Below are 19,818 nucleotides of genomic sequence, written 5' to 3'. Positions count from 1 at the left end.
AGAAGATCTTAACAAGGCTCTGAAGGGTGCTCAGCAAACAGTAACAGCAAACTCGTTCTGAGCTCTAATGATCCTGGTGTTTACCCTACTCCAGAGGCCCTGCCAGCTATAAATAAAGTGTGTGGCAAGGAAATCTGGGAGTATCCAAGCTCCATTTACCAGTTCCTTGAGACCAGATGAAACATGCGATCTTGATGCGTTGTTTCTGTTGTCAAAAGCCGTTTATATTCAAGAAGACCTTGGCCAAGAGAGCTGTCATGGGGAAATCTGACAGAAATGTCTAAAGCTCTTCTGCTAGCTGCCTGTGTGATTTGTGTCCGTGGTGCCCAGCATGTCACTTGTGTTTTTTGTCATTCTGATGATAGCCTTCATGCTAGTAGCCCATCACTACACACCAGCAATGGCAAAGGAATCTGTAAATAATTGTCACTGGTGCCAGACCAAATGTCTTCAACACTAAACTTGGTACAGTTACCGGTGATTTAGTATTCAAGCTATATATAGCATTACCAATGTTTACTTTGCCCAATTTGCAAATCATGTTTTTTCTCCTCATTCTTGTTTAATTACAAAGGCAATTGATAAAAAGCCTGTTGTAAGACAAGCTTGTGATTGCTGACAGCTGCTGTGGTTGCTATGGAGATTTTGATGTTGTGAGCAGAGATTATGACTTAGGTGAGAATATAGCAGATGAAGCTTCAATTTTAGCACATCCTGTTTCTATGCAAGTGTAGTTTTTAAAAGTAGGAAGACAATGAGAGGAGGAAAAGAGATCTGTGTATTTGCAGTTGTACTCATCTTATTTGAGACACACTAAAGTGTGATCTGTCAACAATACCGAATACTTAACTATATTCTTTTAAATTCAGCTTTCTACAAGATGTTAGGTGCTGGTGTCTGGCAACCCATCAGATCACGAGGCTTTTATAGCACTTGCTCTAATTATCCTAGGTTGTTCTCAGTACCTTTGAGCAGTGTTTTGGTTGTGTTCCTGTATTTTTTTTGCACAGTGTGAACTAACCTGGCAAGTTATGCTTACACATGCATGTGTTGAGAGAGTGGCGTCTCAGACACTGGCTTCAATGTAACAAACACCTTGTTTTCCAGCCTACTCCAGTGGGATCTGTTCACATAGACTCTGGGACATCTGCAGTAACAAGAGACAGCCACATACATAGGGATCGGCCATCGCAGCAGGCCCACCGCAATCAGGTGTGTTGCTCCCCATTGCTTTGGCACTATTGCATCGTTCAGTGCTTCTCTCAATTCCTCTCTGTCTGGAGAACTAGAAATCCTGTGCTGAAGGCCATGCCGTAGAGACAGCCGGGGCTGATTCTTGCCTTGTTCGTGGCAAGCATGTTCCCTGTTTAGTTTAGGAAGGTTATGACTTGAGGGGAATTTTGTTGAAACAACGAGTTGCTGAAATACTGTATCTGCCAGTGGAATTCCTCAGGGTCATGAACCAAACGGAGCAGGTCATACTTTTGTAGTTGGTAGGTGAACTATTTAACTTAACTATCCAGCCTAGCCACACTATATAACCTACCTGGCCAACAACCTTTCTGGCTGCTTTTACTCCTAGCACAGGGGCTGTGGAGTAGACCAACAGTTCTGACGGTGGCAGCCTGCTCTCGGCTGCCACCTTCCATGGACCACACAGCTATAATAAGGAGGTGCCTGTCCTTTGTACTCAGTGTATCCAGCACAGGGTGTCAGGTTCACTTTGCAAGTGTCTGCTGTGAGCAAATCGCGCAGCATAAAACTTTGCTAGTGTAAGGTCCTTTGGGGAGGCTGGGCATCATGGTCTGGACGAACTGCCAGTTTCTGAATTTCCCCGTTTTTTCCTGTCTAGTTGTAATATTTTGCTGGTGTTGAGAGTTTGGATTTTCTATATTAACAGAACTGATCAGAAGTTCAGTAGATCTCCAACTGCTGGCTCCTAGTTAGAGCTGTTGGTGCTCTTACTTCTCAGTGAGTGGTTCTGGGCTCGCTCTGCTCCTCTAACTGCTGTGTGCCATTTTAGTGCCTTGTCTGCTGTCTCTGTTCTCACGCGAGCTTGGTTTTGTGGTTGCAGAATCAAGTGTGAGATGTAATAACCTGTCTGGGCTCAGCTTTGCTTGTTCCATGCAGCTGGGCTCGGAGTGGTAGAGCAGCTAATATAGACTAGGATACATGTAAAGCCATCAGCTACAATCAGAGTGAATATCCCTCACTAGATGTGTTGCTTGTAGGAAGCTGGATTGTTTGAAGCTTGTGTGCAGTACTGTATTTATGCATGCTTATTAGTGTGGACTGGTATGTGAGCACTATTAAAATAATCTGCTTTAATATATTGCCTGATTAATTCATTAACCCCCTTTTTGGGTAGCAGTTTCTGGTTGTCTGCTCCTGACAACAGACCTTAATGCTATGTACATACGAGGCATCTTGTTTCCTTTAACTGACAGTGATGCCTGGCTTCATTTTCAAGCATGTTAGTACCCAAGTTACAGTACATAGCAGAAAAAAATGTTATCCAGCCAGCTTCAGTCCTTGTTCTTCTGAGCCGCTCAGATAATCTTGATGTTGTTATTGCATGGCAGCTTTTGTAATTTTTTTCACCTAAACATTGTTTAGGATGCTGAATTGTTTAGTATTCCCAATATGCACTGAAAATCAGTTTCTTCTTGCAAAAGCATAAATAATTCTCTTCCAAGGATTGTTCCTTTTAAATGTTGTGCAAACCATTTCTATGCAGAAAAATATTTTGAAAATTTGAAAAAATAAACTTCTAGGGCAGTGGATGGAGATACGGGTTTGGGTCAAGTGACCACCTTGATCTCCAAAGTTAATTGTTTTATTTCTGTTCCTTAGTATAATAATTGCACACTCTCTTTTATAATATTTGGCTTCCCAGTAAAGACACTGACACAAGAGTGATCTACTTTTTGTAGCCTTTTCCTCTAGTAAATGAAGATACTTACTACCTAGCAAAGATCGGTGAGCCTGACCCTCTCTCTCTTTAGATGCTAGTCTTGGCCTGTCATGTGGTACCTAGTAGGAAGGTGATGAGAGTTAACAGGAACTCGATGTTCTCAAATTCACAGGCATCACTCGCTCACTGTCGTTGTTTGGGTTGCTCTTCAAGCTGCTCAGCTCAAACGTGCTTCTAAAAGTTTGTCGTGTACTTGGGCGTAGAGCCGAAAGACAAAGATCTGATTCTTGTGGCTTCTAAAGCCTTTCCCAGAAACAGCTTCGAGGCTCCTAGGCTGAAGCATGCTTCTCCTAATGTTGGTGCAGCATGGTACTACTTCATCACCTGGGGTGGCCGAGCACCCGATGGACAGTGTACGGAACAGCATTCAAGATCTGTCTTCTACTAGCTTTTATAATCTGCATGTAAATTCTCCAGCTGTTCATAATTTTGTGACTTGAAGCAATTTAAATGTTATCTAGGGGAAATTATTCTCCAGGAATTCCCCTGAATGTTATGAAGTAGAAAAAATACAAGCAGGCTGACAGGAAGAACATGAGGAAGTTTAAATAGGACGAAGCCTGGACAAGACCACCTCTAGGAAGGTATTACCCATGTATTGCATTTGTTGATTGCTTGGAAGGGAGGACTTCACCATGGATCACTCCGGGAGGGAGTCAAGGGTCACTTACAGAAGGAATGCTATTGAATGCTTTATAAATGTGAGCAGACTTCTTTTTTATTCTGCTTCCTTTTGCAAATGCTCCTATTCCAGTTCTGTGACAATTTACTAGTTAGACAACTTTATCCAAAGATTTCCAGAGTCTTCTCTCATGTATAGCCACTCTCTGTCTTTGACGTGCAGTTTGGGCTGTGACACTGAGCACAGGAGCTTCTCTCTTGGCCTGGCCCAGGCTTGGGCTCATCCTCCATGACTGCAGGGAGTAACACAGAGCAGTGCAGTGGAAAGGCAGGACCTGGGCTCCTCTCTTTGATTAGCTAATTCCACCTTACTGCTGATAACTTGATGTTTACTTGCTCGAGCCTTTTGTTTCCTGCTGTCTGGCAGGATTAAAGCTTGTTTTGTGCTGGCCAGTTCCATGATTGGTGTCTCTGTTCAGCATCCCTCCTGCCAGGTGTGTGCGCTATGGCAATTCTGCTTCCCTGCCCTCTCTTCTTTCAAATTTGTGCTTCAGCTTTGAAACATTTGCTTAAATTCTTTTACACGGTGCCATATAGCACATTTATATGTGGGAGACAGCTTTTGTACGCTGACATGTCACAAATGAGCGTGTCCCACCAGTTGCTTTAGGCTTTGCTACATCCTCTCCTGTTAGCCTAACACAGACCTACCTGTTTGTCCCATGCTTCCCGTTCTTAGGAAGCAGGTGTGTTCCTTCAACTTACCAGTTATGTTTAGCTGCACCGAGATACTTATTGGTCTTAGGAAGGTGAATGCTGCTTGGGTTATCTCCTTGATGCTGGGTGACCTACAAGAAGCTTAACAAGTGCAAGGTGAAGTTTCTGGTAAAACGGATCAAGTGTGCGTAATTCTTCCCATGGAGAGAGGATGCAGGAGAATGAATGAGTAGGGATGTACAGATGAATGTCAGGGACGACCTGCATGGTGATATGAGGCATAGCGGAATCTCTACAGCCAGCCAACAGGCCAGGGAGCAGCATCCCTGCTGGGACTGATCGGGACCTTCTGTATGGCTCACTGTGACTAGTAACTCCAAACCTGAAATCAGTTCAAAGGAAAGATAAATCTCTTAGTCTTAAAACATCAGAGAGTTCAGTCTCTTGGGTTTAGACCTACCAATACATATTCCAGGTGAGTTCTGCCAGCTATTTGTTGAATTAAGAATTGCTGGTTTTATGCAGTGAAAGAGGCATTGAGGTGTAACGTGACTCTGTGATCTATAAAAAGCTCCATCTTGGTCCTCCATGAAGCAGGAAGCATTGCATGTGAAAAACCTACTCTTTATTGTGGGGATTGACATATCTGAGACCACAAGAGAAGGTTTCTCAGACTGTCCAAGATTCAAAAGTCAGGTCAACAGCCTCCTGGCTTCAGATACATACTTGGATGGGTACCTTCTGTTCCAGCAGAGACTGTGCAAGCTCAAAAGGTTAACCTGGGTCACATCCTCCTCCCACTGAAAAAAATGTGAGTGGAAACCATGCGATTTGGTTGAGTGAGCTGAGATGCATAGATCTCATGGTCAAATGGCCAAAAGTAAATGCAGTTCTTTGTCAAGGGCAAGAGCTGATGACTGCTCAGTGGCTGCTTTTGGTGGTCATGCTCCCGTGCTTCTTTACTTGGGTATCCTTCAATGTATTGCAAAACCTTTGAGGCATTTTGATTACTGGGGGCTCAAATACCAGAGTATTCTCTCCGCTATTCGGTTCTTAAAGACGCTTTGCTGAGAAGCAAAATTCATTTCTAAAAGAGAGTTCAGCAGAAGTGTGTTTCCTTGTATTTTATAGCTAGTTCGTATCTCAGAAAAAAGTACATTAGCTTTGGGCAGAAAGAACATAAATTTTGTCAAAAAGCTGGGAAGTGTGACAAGTTGTTAGATGTAGTTTGTATCTGCTTTCCTAAAATCTGTTTCAGGGTCTTTGCTTCCTAGCTGAATGAATTACTCCATGAAAAGCGCAAAAGGAACATTTTGTACAGATAAATTCAGGGTTTTTTTCCCCATGTGTAGCGTACTTGTTTTGCATTCAATGTATTGTTCTAATAATTGCATTGCATAAATTTTGCATCTATTTTGGATGAAGAAGAAACTATTACAGCAAGTTCATCTACTGTGTTTTTTTGCAGCAAAACAAAACCAGGGGAAAAAAAAACAAAACAACCCTCACTTCAGTCAAGTAGGTGTGGTAGAGGTTTCCTTCTGCACTGTACAGATGAATGTAGGTTTTGGTGAAATAAAACGTGGCTTTGTTTTATGTTGCAAATTTAAGCTGAAAATGCCTATCTTGGGGAAGTCAAATTGTGTATCCAGTCCTGCTGCCGTGTCAAGAGCTCTGATTTGTGACCTGACAGATCTGGTTAAACATGTTAGTATGTTTGTTTCTCTGCTCAAAAATGTGGAAATGAAGCCATGTAGTGAAATAACTTCTTGAATAGATGAGTTTTCTCTCCATTTGTCAGATAGAGGAGAAGAAATCTACTCCTGCAGCGATTGCTGCAGACCCACTAAAGTGAAGTACGAGGTGCACTTGGTAAAGCAAAATTTTACCCTAGCTAAATGTTTAAATGCCTTGCTTTTTGCAAAAAAACTAACTCACTAACAAACATGCTTTGCTTTCTTTACCTGACTCACCTTGTGTCCTCTTTTCTCTTTTTCCCATACTTCTGAATTTGTGAGCAGGCACCATCAGATCGCAGAGGAGAGTGGGAGATCCAGCCAAACCGGCAGACGAATACCTCGTACTTGACATCTCACTTGGCTGCAGATCGGCATGGAGGATCAGTACAGGTAACTTTTGCCTCTGACTTGTACAGCTTTCATGTAAGAATCTGTTTAAAATCCCCAGAGGTCTCCTTGAATTGTAGTTGCAACGTTAGTGATTGGAAAGGCAGTTTCACGGGCTAGTTTGGCCCTATCCTGTAGCTAATGCTCAAACCACAGTTTTGTGGAACCCAAACTGTGACTGGTAACGTAGTTGCTGTTACCTCTTCAGCAAAGTTTTTCCTATGAGAGCTATTTTGATCTCAGATTTGTTTGGCTGTCAAATCGAACAAGGAAAGTAGTGTGTATCGGCCCATCTGCTCTATAAAGCACCCCACCCCACCCCCAGGGATGCTCTTGAGTAGTAAGAGGCAACTGAGATGGGGCCTGTTGCATGCAAGACCCAGAAAGATTAGAGAAATAGTTCGGCTGTTCCAGTTCAGGCTTGACAGGTGAGTTGCTGGTTGAGTGCCTCCTGCCTAATGGAAATGTAGGGGTGTCAAACTGGAGAAGGACACAGTGCATGGCTGGTGCAAATAGGCTATACAGCAGCTCCCCTCTCAGGATGGAGGGGAGAGGTGCTGAAGCATTGCTGCAGCACAGTGTCACAGCACATTCTCTTGCACCCTAGCGCATTTGTATTTCAGTTTTGCATCTAGTGGCAGTGTGAACCACACCAGCACAAGTGTAGGGGCATGGTAGTTTGCAAGCTAGGTATCACCAGTGAGCGCTAGATGATTGCATCTAGAAGGTGAAGCAGAGGATGAGCAACAGTGACAGCATTAAAGGTGCCAGTACAAATAAGTTCTGAAATTCCTGAAGAGACTGCTTTTATTTATGAAAACATACCTGTCTCTGGCTGTCATTCAGCCTCGCTAAAGGAGTTTCTTGCACTACTGCCAGAGTAAGATGGCTTGAAATACCAGAGGGAAGGTGCAAGAGTTATTCAAGCACATGAGAGCTGCCTAACATTGCTGGCAAGGTGAGCTTTTTGGTCTGCCAAAGAGTTTGCCTGTGAGAGCTGGCTCTAGAGTCAGACACAATCCTAGCATGACTTTGAAAACTGGCTCCAATGAAATGGGAACTAATACCTGGAGTGGGACAAAGCTGAACAGAGAAGACAGGCAGTCTTGTTTTGTGGAGCTCTCCGGAGCAGTATATGCACCTTTTGCTGTAGTCTAGTTTATTGTGCATTCATTGTAAGTGGCAACAGCTTGAGCAAAAAGTGCTACCTGAATATGTCTTAAGAGACTACAACACTAGCATGAAACCAAATGCTTGGAAAAAGCTGAATACTGTCTTGTATATACGTCCTCGTTTGAAGCCTTTTCTGCAGGAGTCTAATTCCAAGCAGGATGTGACAGAGGAGAGGTATTTTGAGTAAGAGCCATGCTGCTAAAGGTTCCCTTTCCTGGCTGGAAACACTCTGCTCTGTTGTGTTGTTTACCCTGGAAGTGCCCCTCTTGCCAGCAGGCTGTATGTGTGCACGTGTAGAGGAGCTGCCCCAAGAGCTGAACCTTTCCAACATTGAAGATTTGGGGTGAAATGCATAGGTGAAATGCAGCTTAGTTTGAAGGTTTGCATTATTCTTCATAATGGGTTGGCTTTAATGATTTTTTTGGTTTCATTAGCCAGGTTACTTTTTTTTCATTTAAAAATATTTTTCTAACTGGCTGAGAAATTGAAAGATAAGGAAGAACTGATGTATATATAGTTCTGATCTCAGACAAGAGCAGACAGTGAAGTAGAGAATTCAGTTTTCAGTAGCTTCAGAATGAGTGGTTTCGCTGGTGGTGTTTTACGGAAGGGGAATAGTTTAATCAGGCAAAGTGAGCACGGGCCATGTCTGTGCACGAACAGCGCTGTGCCAGAATAGCTACAGCAATAAGGCAATCCTAGTCTGAATTTGATTGTGAGGGTTGCCTTTCTGAGCAGTTTCTAAGCAGGTATATGCTACTATAAGCATTAAAATTCTGCTTATCTGCAGCCAGGAACAGCAGATATTCTGCTGTGCGTGGCTTCTCTGACTGCAGCATGAGGGACGCTTAAACGGTTTCTCAGCAGATGTCCCACCTTTGGGAAGTCAGTAGTTCTACGTGGCTGTTTCCTTTAAGGCGACTGTTGAATTGTCATATCAGAATAAAGTAGCAGAATGAAAGAGAAGAGAGAAGAGAAGAGAAGAGAAGAGAAGAGAAGAGAAGAGAAGAGAAGAGAAGAGAAGAGAAGAGAAGAGAAGAGAAGAGAAGAGAAGAGAAGAGAGAAAGGAAAGGAAAGGAAAGGAAAGGAAAGGAAAGGAAAGGAAAGGAAAGGAAAGGAAAGGAAAGGAAAGGAAAGGAAAGGAAAGGAATCTTCAGTTGTTTCTTATTAAATTTCATTTTACAAAAGGCTTTGAAAGTGTGGGAAGATCACAGGGAATAGCACAATTAACTGCTAGTGTTTAGCAAAGCTGTGTGGGAAGTGTGGGAGTCCTGAGAGCCTGCGTAGACCTACAGTGCAATGAGTTTGGCGGGGTGGGGGGGGTCAAGAGGACCCAAGGGGTAATCACTAGAGAGGAAAGCTCCGAAGAACGTCTGAGTTTATTTCTGACCTATCTTGGCAGAAACTGGGCATGGGACATGTTCTGGCTTCATTTCCGCAGAAACAGCAATTGTTGGTAGAACTTAAAATTTCAAAGCAGACATGTATAGAGGCACTTAATAGTGAGGAGAATTCTTATAGGTCTGCTGCTTCTCTGGCTTCCTTCCCTTCATCTCTGGTGGTTAGGTCGTGCTGAGCCACCAGGAAATACCTAGTAGCACCTCGACTCCTGAAATGTGCACGGACCATAGGGCTTCCCAGACTCAGTTGTCAAAGTTACAACCTCAGCTGCTAACTCTCCTGAAGACTGGAACTCCAGGATGTGAGGTACCTCCTTTTACCTTGTAGAAAGGCAAAGAGGTGGAATGTGAGTGGAACCACACATCATTACAGCTCCGGATTCAGGAGCAACGGCAGGTGTTTACAGCAATATGCAGAAGCCTGTCCTACCTTCCAGATGGAGTGTGGAAGGTCTGGCTGAACTTTGGTCTGATACTGGCTGGATGTTGGTCACTGTTGCAGTCCCACTTGCAGCAGAGTGATTGTGAATTACCTAGAACATTACGTGCTCTCCAGGCTAATGTATCCCTGGCTCCTGGCAGCTGAGGGTAACTATATGAAAACATTCAAGTAAGCCACATTATAAACTGTGAGGCAAAAGGAGATTAGAGACCATATAAATACCTTCAAGCAAAGAAGTAATTCCAGGAACTGGCTGAGTAAGGAACAAGGTGTTGAGGCTTCTGGAATGAGTTCTTCCCCCACTAGTGGCAGCAACAGGGCCAAGTCCCTCACAGGCTATGGCCCATGTCCTAGAGATTTCTTGGTGCCTCTATAAGTAGGTGTTCACTTGACCTTCCCAAGAAGTGTTCCTGCTCTCTACAGCCAGTGCTTTGCTAGATGCTTCAGCTGTTAAAATGTGGGTCCTAGAAGCTAGTATCTGTAGAAGGACTGCTCTAAAGGTGTCAGGAGAAAACAGTGTAATACAGTTTGTGTATATATAAGGCTGTCGATTAGTCTTCACACTAATTTTTCCTCTTAAGATCGCACCGAAAGAAAAGCACACTGTGGGGTAGTCTCCTAAACACATTGTGAAGACCTGTGTTGGGTACAGCACCAGAGTAAAATAGGGAGCACAAAGTCCCTCACCTGCTGTTCTGCTTAGGGCAAAGCAGACTAGTCTATTCAACTGACTGCTGGAAACAAGCTTAGGGTTTAAACGCATCCAAGGAATCCCACAGCTTGCTAAGAAGGAGTAGAGAGATGGGAGCAGACAGAAGTTGTTCCACAGACTTCCCATGGCTACAATATCCCTCATCCAGACAGCTGGAGACGTATCACATGCAACTGTGCTCTGGTGGCGGCTTCGTTAACAGGGCATTCATTTGTGTTTCAGGTGGTCAGCTCGACCAACGGAGAGCTGAATGTTGATGACCCAACGGGGGCGCACTCCAACGCACCAATAACAGCGCAGGCAGAAGTGGAAGTGGTGGAGGAAGCTAAGTACGTTTGCTTTACACATAGGCTTTCCACTGGTGTGGTGATTAATCCTCCTCCTTTAAAATGAGTGGGGATATTTACCCATGGTGAAGTACTTGATGCTTGTATCCCATGACCTTTTCCTGCATATTGCTGCTTTTGTGCATGGTGCCTTCAGCGCTGCTGCTGCTTTTTACACTTGTCATGGCCAAAGAACGTAACTCTTAATCAGAGCATGTATTGCAAAATAGGTGGTAGCACAAATACCAAAATAATGTGGACTGATTTCAGGAATCCCGGTGAGCATCCCCTGTTCCAAAAGGAGAATGCACTGTACTCTCATGCTGAGAGTGTAGGAGTAGCTTGAGCACAGCTCAGTGAAGGAATTGTTGGTCTGAAAGTTAACGCTTTATTTCTGATTGCGAGAAGTGGAAACTTGATATCCAGAATGGACCTAAAGTAATTTGTGCAGGAACATACAGTTTTCTGTGTGAATTCTCTTGGTCCAGCTCAAGGAAGCTGAATGAGGGAGAAACCAGAAATAACCTTCCTGCTTGTGGTGAACACTATGCTCACTTTGGGCTGACCTCAGTGTAGCAGTACCTATCCTCTGTAGCTTGTAGTGAAGAGGGAGAACTGATGTACAAAATTGCTACCTTGACCATTTCGACCTTCTTTGCACAAGCACTGCATCTGGCACCATCATGTCACCTTTCGCATGATCCTCAAAATGGGACCTTCTTGCTGCCTCTGAACTATACTTGGACCCTAACAGGGCACAGTGTTAATACTGACTTTCCCATATGAGGGGAAAATAGGCCCCAGGGCTGCCTTTAGACTGGATGGTGCCAGGACATTGTCCCACTGTCTGGCTATAATTTGACTTGATGGCATTGGGGTTGCTTGTTCCACATGGCTTGTCCTTAGCCTTTATGGGCACTTGTGTTAGGAATGACTTGTGGGAGCGTAAAAAGGAAAAACGGCAGGCGTGTTAAAGTGTGTGTTGATGGAAACAGTCCCTAGCTGTGTATCAGGCTGGAGCCAGTGATGGTCTCCCATCTTATTACTGCAGTCCTGAAGGTACATGTCTTTCACCGTCTATTCCTCTGTCCCTTGGGAAGCACTTCTGCTTGATCTCGTTTGCTGGTAGCTGGCCAGGGTTTGATCCTTGCAGTGACTTCTCGCAGCAATAAATATGTGTTCTCCTTCCAGCCAGAAGAGTGAGCTTTGGTTTTGCTACAGGCTTCTCCTAAAGTACAGGAGAGATGAGGAGGTCTTGAAGTGCAGGTTGCAGAGTGGGCAATATTCCTTTTAAATATGGGTAGTGTGGCTTGCAGAGGCCACAGGTTTGGTGTTGCAGGCACTGTTGTGGTCTGAATGACTGAAGCGGGGCTTACTGGGTGAGTGGCTTGGAGTTGCTCCTGGAACGGTTGGGGCAAATCACCATCCTTAACAGTTCTTGATATGGCAACCGCATGCAAGGAAGAGTCCGCTTTTAAGATGGGATCACCTTTGTTCTGTTTCTGTAGCGCCTAGTTCAGTGAGGCCTGGGTCCAGACCCCAGGCACGTGCACAGGAAAATGTCAAGACAGATGAAAAGGAGCATGGGTTGTGCTGCCCAAGCCATGTCCAGGGATATGTGGAATTGTTCCGTCCCTTTCCTGACCCTGTTTGGGTGGTTCAGATTTGGTTTTGAAGGATAAAACAGTTTATTATGAAGTTAAGCACAGGCTGCTTTGCACTGGCAGGGGCTGTTGTCATTCCCGAGTGTAGTCCGCTTCGTTCCTCTTGCCACATGGGGGACTGCCTTCACCTTTCTTTGCATCTGGGATTATAAAACCCCTCAGTTAGGTGAGGAGGGCAAAGAATATCTGGACATGAGTAACTGCTCTGCAGTAAGATGGGCCAGAAAGAGCTCGAACTAGCTGGAGTTCATGGCTCATGGTTTGAGACGAGATGCAATACTGAAGAGGTCTTGCCCTGGCACTCCTGGCAGGCAGAGATGTGCAAATGCTTCCGCTTTGGTGTGTGCTGGAGATGATCCCAGCAGCCGGGGGGATACGTAGATCTGTAATCTGACCCTTTTGCCTCTGGAGCTGCAGGAGATAGAGCAATATCCTCTTCTGATGGCCTGGAGCCCCTTTCTCTTCCCAGCCCTAGAAAAGTACCTCATGGGGCCTGTGCCCTTGTGGAGATTGTGGGACATTTGTCTGAGGCCTGAAGCCCCTGGAAAACATGGCAATTCTCAGCAGCAACGTAGCAAGGGCAGAGGTGGTGTGAGTGCTGGAGGTGGGTGGGTGGCCAGGCATGGTGTGTGTCTGCCAGTCTGCACTGCATGTTTGCATGGCTGCAGTGACATGCTTTCATCCCACCTCTGTGAACTAATTGCTCTTTCTTCCTTTCTGTGTTTTTTCTCTACACTCTCTGTAGCTGCCTGAAAATGCTCAACTTGTGGTGAGTCCCTCTCTCCAGTCCACATGCAAGGGGGAGCGGACCAGACTAGACTGGGGTTGGCAAAATCAAACCAACCAAACCATAAAAAGGCACAAACGCAAAAAGCCAACCCAGGGCTGTTCTGATTTTTGACCAGGCTGAGATCCACACACAATATTGGGGAGGGTGTGGGCTATGTCTGAGAGGCCACATTAGGCCAAGTAATTAGGCTGATCTTTGAGCTGATCTATGCAAAAGACGGATTTTCTATTTGACTTGCAATCTCCCCCAAACTGTTACGTCTGTGAGCAGATGATGTCTAATGGAGTTGGGCAGAGTCGGGACCAGGCTTGCCGAGCATCTTGCAGGAATTCCTCACACAGATGTTTATGAAGGGAAGAGCCTGCACTCCAACGTGGCTATTGAGAGGAGGAGGGCAATCACTTCCTAGAAGACTTTCCAACGAAGAGGCACAGGCCAGGCCTTATGTGATTAGAGAGTACAAGGAAGTGGTTGTAGACCTTGTTAGTGATAGATCCCCAGCCAAAGCCACTGCTTGGAGTGAGCGTAGTGGGAGACGGCCACTTTCCAGATGATAGATTGAAGAACCTGCAGCTGCCAGCTGAGAGTACAGGTGAACTGGCTTCACTCTAAGAGCCTGTCCAGCCCTGTTGGTTGCAGAAGGGCAGGGAGATTGGGATTAGCATTATTCCAAGTCCAGCTCAGGTATATGTAGAATTTACCATGCTTTCTAAGTCACAGCTGTACTCCCAGGCTCGAGGAGCCCTGTTCAGGCATTCTCTCCCTGCCTTTCCCCTTCTGCAGCTGGAGAAGCAACTTGCCCAACGCTGCAGAGTAGACTGAGGGCCAAGATGAGACTTAAGTGAGGAGTCTGTAGGTCCAGGTGGCATTCTGGGGTGCTGATGAGTAGGAATTGCTGCAGAGTGAGCTGAAACATAGGCAGCTTGGATTTGCTCAAAAGCCCCATGTGTGCTGAGGAATGTCTTTGTTCGATGACAGACTGAGCCTTCTCTGCCCCTCTCTCCGTAGGCATTGCCTCCTCCTCTGGCATCTCTGGCTTCTCTGTATGTCGTAGTCTGGAGCTGTTCTCTTGGGCATTGTCTGCATGCACAGAGATCATGTTCTGTAATTGTCAGCCTGCCTTATTCTTTTATTTTGGTGTTCTGCCTCTGCCTGTCTGAACTGCCAGGACTTCCTTTCCTGAACCCTTCCCTGGACCTCTGAGTAACAGTGTAAATAGATAGATAGTCACAAGGAAGACCAGCCAAAAGTCAGTCAGTTCCCTCCTTAGAGTGCCCAGGAAAAGGGGTGCTGCTCAGCCCTGTTCTTTCCTTATCAGATGCATGTAAGATCATAACTCATGCACTTTCTGTCATCAATCCCCATAATTATTGCCTCCTATTTGTTAGTACCGAAGTCATGAAGGCAGGTGGCTGCTGTGGGAAAGGAATTCTGTGATAGGTTAAAACCAGAGAGGGTGGCAGATGGCCTGAAGTGCGAGACTAGTCCTGGAGCCGGGGGATGAGACAGGGCCTGTAGTCGCTGGCCTGTAATGCACAGAAACCTGTGTTGCGTGACAGTAAAGCTTCTAGACTGTGTGCTGCGAATGTCAAACTAGGTAGCAATGATGGAGTCATCACAGCTGACAGGTTGCCCTAGGCCCATGCTCCTGTTAGGGCAAGCGGTTTTGTATTTTTCTTAGCTTGTCTCCAAACTGGGCCTCTTAGGAGTGCCTAGAAGGAACCTAAAGGCAAATCACGGACATTAAACTTCCCCTGGGTTTTAGTCCTTGCAGGACAGAGGAACATGTGATGGGAGGTCACCTTCCTGTTGCCTTGGCTCTTTCTCTGTGTGTTCTAGGGCATTTCAGTCTCCCCAGCAAATGATTTGTGCTGACATGCTTTGTTCCTATGGTGTTGTTGATCACCCATCACTTTTACACCCCATAGTCAGGCTTGGGCTTTGGGAACAAGCACCTTCCGGGATGCAAGTGAGAATGAGAACTCTGTTCCTCTAGCTCTGAGGACAGGAGTTTTGTGCCAATGTTTCAGAGTGTATCCAGCTGAAAAAATAACTTGGAGATGTTGTTACAGTAGTTTTTGAACACTTTTGGTCTGGCTATTGGTAAAAGATGCGTGTTGGAAAAAAAAAAAAAAAAAAAAAAAAGAAGGACTTTGGATAGTCACATCTGCTCTTGTGACTTAGCTACTCGTCCCTTCCACCAGCCTGAAAAAAATGCTCTTTCAGCATCACCCAGGCTTCTTTGGAGACAGCTCTAATGTCTAATGGCAGAATGAGAAAGACATGTAGCTCAGGAGCAGAATTTGCAAAGAACAAAGATATTTCCTCTATGCAGAGGATTCCTGACTGTAGGAGACTGAGGATAGAAATATAGATATGCCCTAAAGGCCAAATAATTTTGTAGGAAGCCAACAGGAATAGAAAGCTTGGACAGTTGCTTTCAGTATAAACCACAAGTGAAGCCACCACTGTTGAAGGTTCAGCTGTGATGTTTTTCTCACCACCTCAATCTCCACTATCCATCCTTTTGCGTCCCTAATTCCTGAATTATGCGCATCTTCCCTGATGGGAAGAAGCAGGAGTTACGCCTGCCTGCACTGAATGATTTATCAAAGGTTATTGTGAAAGGTTCAGTAAAGAAACCTGGTCCCTGATCCAAGAACTCTTCAAAATATGCCTGACTGACTCTTAAGTGAACAGTGTTCACTTAAGTATGTGCCTCATAGCTGGGAAGGGTAGGCAAGGCTTGCTGTCCTAATGCTCCTCAGGGCTTGCTCCGGGTCTTTGGACAGAGGGAGCGAAGTATCTGGATCGCTGTTTTACTGCTTTCCCAGGCAGCTCCTGGTGTTCCTGTTCCAGTTCAGCATCTAGAGGAAGAAAGCCTGGCTCCTGGCGCTCAGGGGCTCCCACGGGGCTGTGCCCTGCTGCTGCTGCGGCCTTTGGGCAGCAGGAACCATCAGGATTCAGCTACTTGCCTTCTCTGATCTGTCAGGCCAGGCGAGTGCCAGCTAGCCACAAGCAGCTGCCAACCTTGTAGACCTCCCTGTGGGGTGGCAGGTCTATTTAGGCCTTAGTGCCAGGCATGCGGAGATGCTGTTGCATGTTACTCTGAGTGGAGGGAAGCCCACTGTGGACGCTGGGTCAGCAGGGGCCTGCTTGGGGTGCATCGCGGGGCTGACTTGCCTTGTTCTTTGTGCTCCAGGTGCTGCTGCTTCTTTAAGAGGAAAAGGAAGAAGACGGCTCAGCGTCACAAGTGACCAGTGCCTCCTGGGGCCTTGCAGGAACACCACCTGCACCTGCAGCTCCTGCCATGTCTTACTGGAAGGGGCTTCTCTTTAGGGGGGAGGAGGAGGCGTAGGAGGAAGAGAAAAAAAGTGACATTTTAAACCAAAAAGAGAAGAAAAAGTTCCAAAACAAACCACTCTGGGGTGGATCTGCTGAATGGTCTCCCTCGTTCACTCCAAGCCTGAAGCTCTTTTTGGGACCAGGACTGTGGCTGGCTCAGGTCTTGGTCGCCCTGGGAGGGGGGCTGGCTGGCTGACCCTCCTTCCCGTTGTTTACGGCGAAGGCATCGTTCATGCAAACCTGAGGACTGTGCTTAGTTCCTGCTCACTTTACTCCCCTCCCTCCCCTGTGCTCTCTGCTCCTCTGTCCTCCTCCCTCCTTAATTAAAAAAAGAAAAAAAAAGAAAGAAAAAGATACAATAGGTTTGATTGGCTCTCCAGAGGGCAGGAGGATGCAGTCTGGGCGAGAGAGTTATGTGGGAGAAAGGCCTTGCTGCTGCAGCAGTTAAGACACAGGTTCCTTTTTTAGGCTCCTTGGGAACAGTTACACTGTAACGTGCAAGCTGTGAGAAATTTGCAATCTACTGTTCCAGTTAGGTTTTCTGGCTTCCTTGACACCTCCCTCCTCTGATGGTAACAGAGCAATGTGGATTGTTTTAAAGAAACTGACGTCGTTGCACTTTTTATTATTTTTAGCATTACAGATGCACATTGTATCTGTGGATTTCTGCGTGGACAAGTGATGCCAGCGCAGACAGACATTCAGCTGGGAATACGGAGAGGTGCAAAGAACGCCCTCAAGTGGGGATGTTGGCAACATCCACACAACCCTCATGCCAGTCTGGGGTTCCCAACGCCTGTTTTGGGTCATGCGCTGGGGAAAGCATACTTGAATTTTCAATCACCCTTTCTAGCTGCCAGTGAATGTCCCTACCATGGTTTCCTACACCGTGCCTGGCCCAGCCAGCCTGGAGGCTAGCCTAGTGTTGGCAGGAGGGAGCGGCATCAGCTTTGCTGAGCTGGAGGAGTTTGCACTGGCTAAAGATGTAGATCTGGATTAAAGTAACTGGAAACCAGATGTTTCCCAAATCATAGGCATTTCTTGGTGTGTGGCTAGGCAACTGGGCAGCCTTCTCAAATCCCTCTGGTAGGGTGGTTAGGAATACGCACCTTCTGCAAGAAAATGTTAGCAGGAGCAAAGCTTCCCCAGCAGGGGAGAGGATAATTCACTGCCTTAATACTGATTTAATCTCCAGATGGTCAGACAGGTTTGACTGGAATAGCCTTCACATCCTCTCCGTGAGCACAGGCCTGGAGCTCTGCTGGCCTGGGGCACATGGGACGCTTAGCCTGGGGCACACGCTTAGCCTGGAGGGGAAGCCACAGTTCTTGTGCACCACTTCTGAGCCAAACCCATAGCTAGCAAAGGGCTTGGAGCACTTTGTGCAAGTGTAAAATCTGGCATCCTACTGCAGCATTTCCAAACTCTGAGGAGGCTAAGGCTGCTCTGGGGTTATCATGGATCTGGCAGGGCTCCAGGCGAATTCAAGCAGCTTCCTTTTTGCGGAGGGAGGGGGAGGGGTGTCACTGTAAATAGGTTCCTTATGCGTTGTCTTTCTACATGTGACATCTGACTAGGCTGGGACTGTTCACTTGAGTGAGGGACTTCATTTGTCAGAAGCTTGGGGCTTGCTCACTCCAGTCCGTGAATTCCCTAGAAAGTAGGAAGGGAGGAAAGGCAGAGACTAGATCACATCGTTATCTGTTTTAGAAATGATGATCTCGGTGTAGCTTGGAGTTCATTTAGTGGCACTTAATGAAGGTTTGGTTCCCCTTGCTGGGAAGAACAGGCTTGGGGGGGGGGGGGGCAAGAGATCGTCATGAGCAGGGACCTCTTCTGCCTGCTCTTTGTGCTTCGTCAAAGCAAGCAAACACTGGCGTGGTGGCAGTGTGGAGGAGCCTCACTTCTATACCAGGATCCCTCTCGGGTGTCCCTTAGCCATTCTCTTCTGAATTATCTCAATGCCTTATTCTGACAGAGCACAGCTCTGAGGCTTGGCTGTACCTTCCTCTTCTCCCCAGCAGAAAATTAAGCTGCAGGCTGGCTTGCTCTTCACTTGCTCACCCACCAGAAGATTTGTACCCCCACTGTTCTCATCCTGCAAAATGCTTTCTTGTAGGTGTATCATAGGCAAGGGCAGGAAGGGACTGTTCATCCCCTGCATGTGAATGCTGGGGCTTTTTATCCTCTCTTGCTCTCCCACCAAAGGGAGGACAGGGACCATAGCTGTGTTCCACCAGTCTCTTCTTGAACTCCTCCGCTGCTGGTGACTCCCAGGATGTCCAGGATCTCTGGCACGGATGTTCCCCTCTCTGCTGTAGGAAACCATGGTTTGGCGTCTTGCAGGGGGGAAGGGGGCACAGGCGCTCCCCAGGGAGAGCAGTCATGTTCTGCAGATTGAGCTGGGCCCAGACACACACTTCTGTTGCTGCCCTCCCAAGCCCCACTAAGTGCCTGTCACCAGAACTCGATTCCTTCTGCATCTCCTGCCGTGTTTGGTCATTCCTCGCTGCTTCCCGTCAAGAGGCAGCTTGTAGTTGCAGCGTATGTAAGTGTTTGCAGGGTGAGGGAGGGCGGGAAGAAAAGGGGCCATCTCAACAGTTTTTGTTCTTAAATGTTTTTTTAAAGTGAATGTATTTGATTGTTTAGAAACTTTCCTGACCTTGTTTTTAAGTGGGTTGATTTGAAAGCTATTTCACAATGACCCACTACTGCTTATCTCTGGAGAAACAATGTTCTTTTAATCCTATGATGATGTGTTTGTAGGGGAGGACTGTTCCCCCACGGCATGCTGGTAATGCTCACTTGTACCAAGCCCTCTTGCACTATAATCGTACGTTGGACTCTTTAAAAGGGCAAAAATATTTTGTTGTTTTTTGTTGTTGCTTTCTTTTTTTTCCTAAGGCAGGTAAACAGTAAGGCCTGTGCTTGAGGAAGCTAACCCCAGGGAAGTTGGAGGTGGCTAGGAGATACAAGCCAGACTGAGCCAACCGTTCTGTGGCAGGAAGTAGGGCATTAAACCTACCTGGGCAAGCTCTCCTGTTCTTATTGGAAGTTAACTTAGTACCTGGGATATGCCTGTGCCCCTTGCACACAGGAGTGAGGGAGGGGCTTTCAGATCAGCTGTCTACCACGGATGTCAGGGAGCATTCAGCATTATGCTGAGGTCCCAGATACAGTTCTCCCATGGTGTCAGCCACCAACGTTGCGATGCAGTCTTCTGAGGTATCAAGTGAGAATTTTTTTTTCAATAAAACATTGCACTGCTGCATTGTTCTCCATGAATAGATGTATTTATTACCCTTTCCTGAAAATACTTACTATAGAATATTTTCTTTTCCTTTGCTTCTCTTGGTAACTCCTCCCCTCCACCCCCCCCCCCCCAGTAAGCTCTGAACCCTCCTTTGAGGGGATGGCGCATGGTATGGGAGCTTTTGAACACTTTGTGCTTTAAAGCCGTGAACAGTTCAGCCCCCCAGAGCTTTACTAAGGAATGATGACCCCAAACACTTCTCCCTGTGTCTGCCC

General features: G+C 46.3%; 1 protein-coding gene across 7 annotated transcripts in view; it reads left to right on the top strand.

Annotated features, from left to right (window-relative positions):
* CSNK1G1 (casein kinase 1 gamma 1) overlaps nt 1–18,075 on the top strand; it is a 119,867-nt gene extending 101,792 nt beyond the window's left edge. For 6 of the 7 annotated variants that reach the window (XM_062583882.1, XM_062583883.1, XM_062583889.1 and 3 more), the window contains 4 exons: nt 1,108–1,212; nt 6,334–6,441; nt 10,388–10,494; nt 16,148–18,075. In XM_062583882.1, coding sequence (XP_062439866.1) covers nt 1,108–1,212; nt 6,334–6,441; nt 10,388–10,494; nt 16,148–16,202 — 375 coding nt within the window. In that variant the 3' untranslated portion in view covers nt 16,203–18,075. The remainder of the gene's footprint in view (nt 1–1,107; nt 1,213–6,333; nt 6,442–10,387; nt 10,495–16,147) is intronic. The other variant, XM_062583885.1, reaches the window with a different exon arrangement.
* The last annotated feature ends 1,743 nt before the right edge of the window (nt 18,076–19,818 follow it).

Source organism: Rhea pennata, chromosome 10, assembly GCF_028389875.1.
Source record: "Rhea pennata isolate bPtePen1 chromosome 10, bPtePen1.pri, whole genome shotgun sequence".
NCBI lineage: Eukaryota > Metazoa > Chordata > Aves > Rheiformes > Rheidae > Rhea > Rhea pennata.
This window is presented reverse-complemented; position numbering and strand designations above follow the sequence as displayed.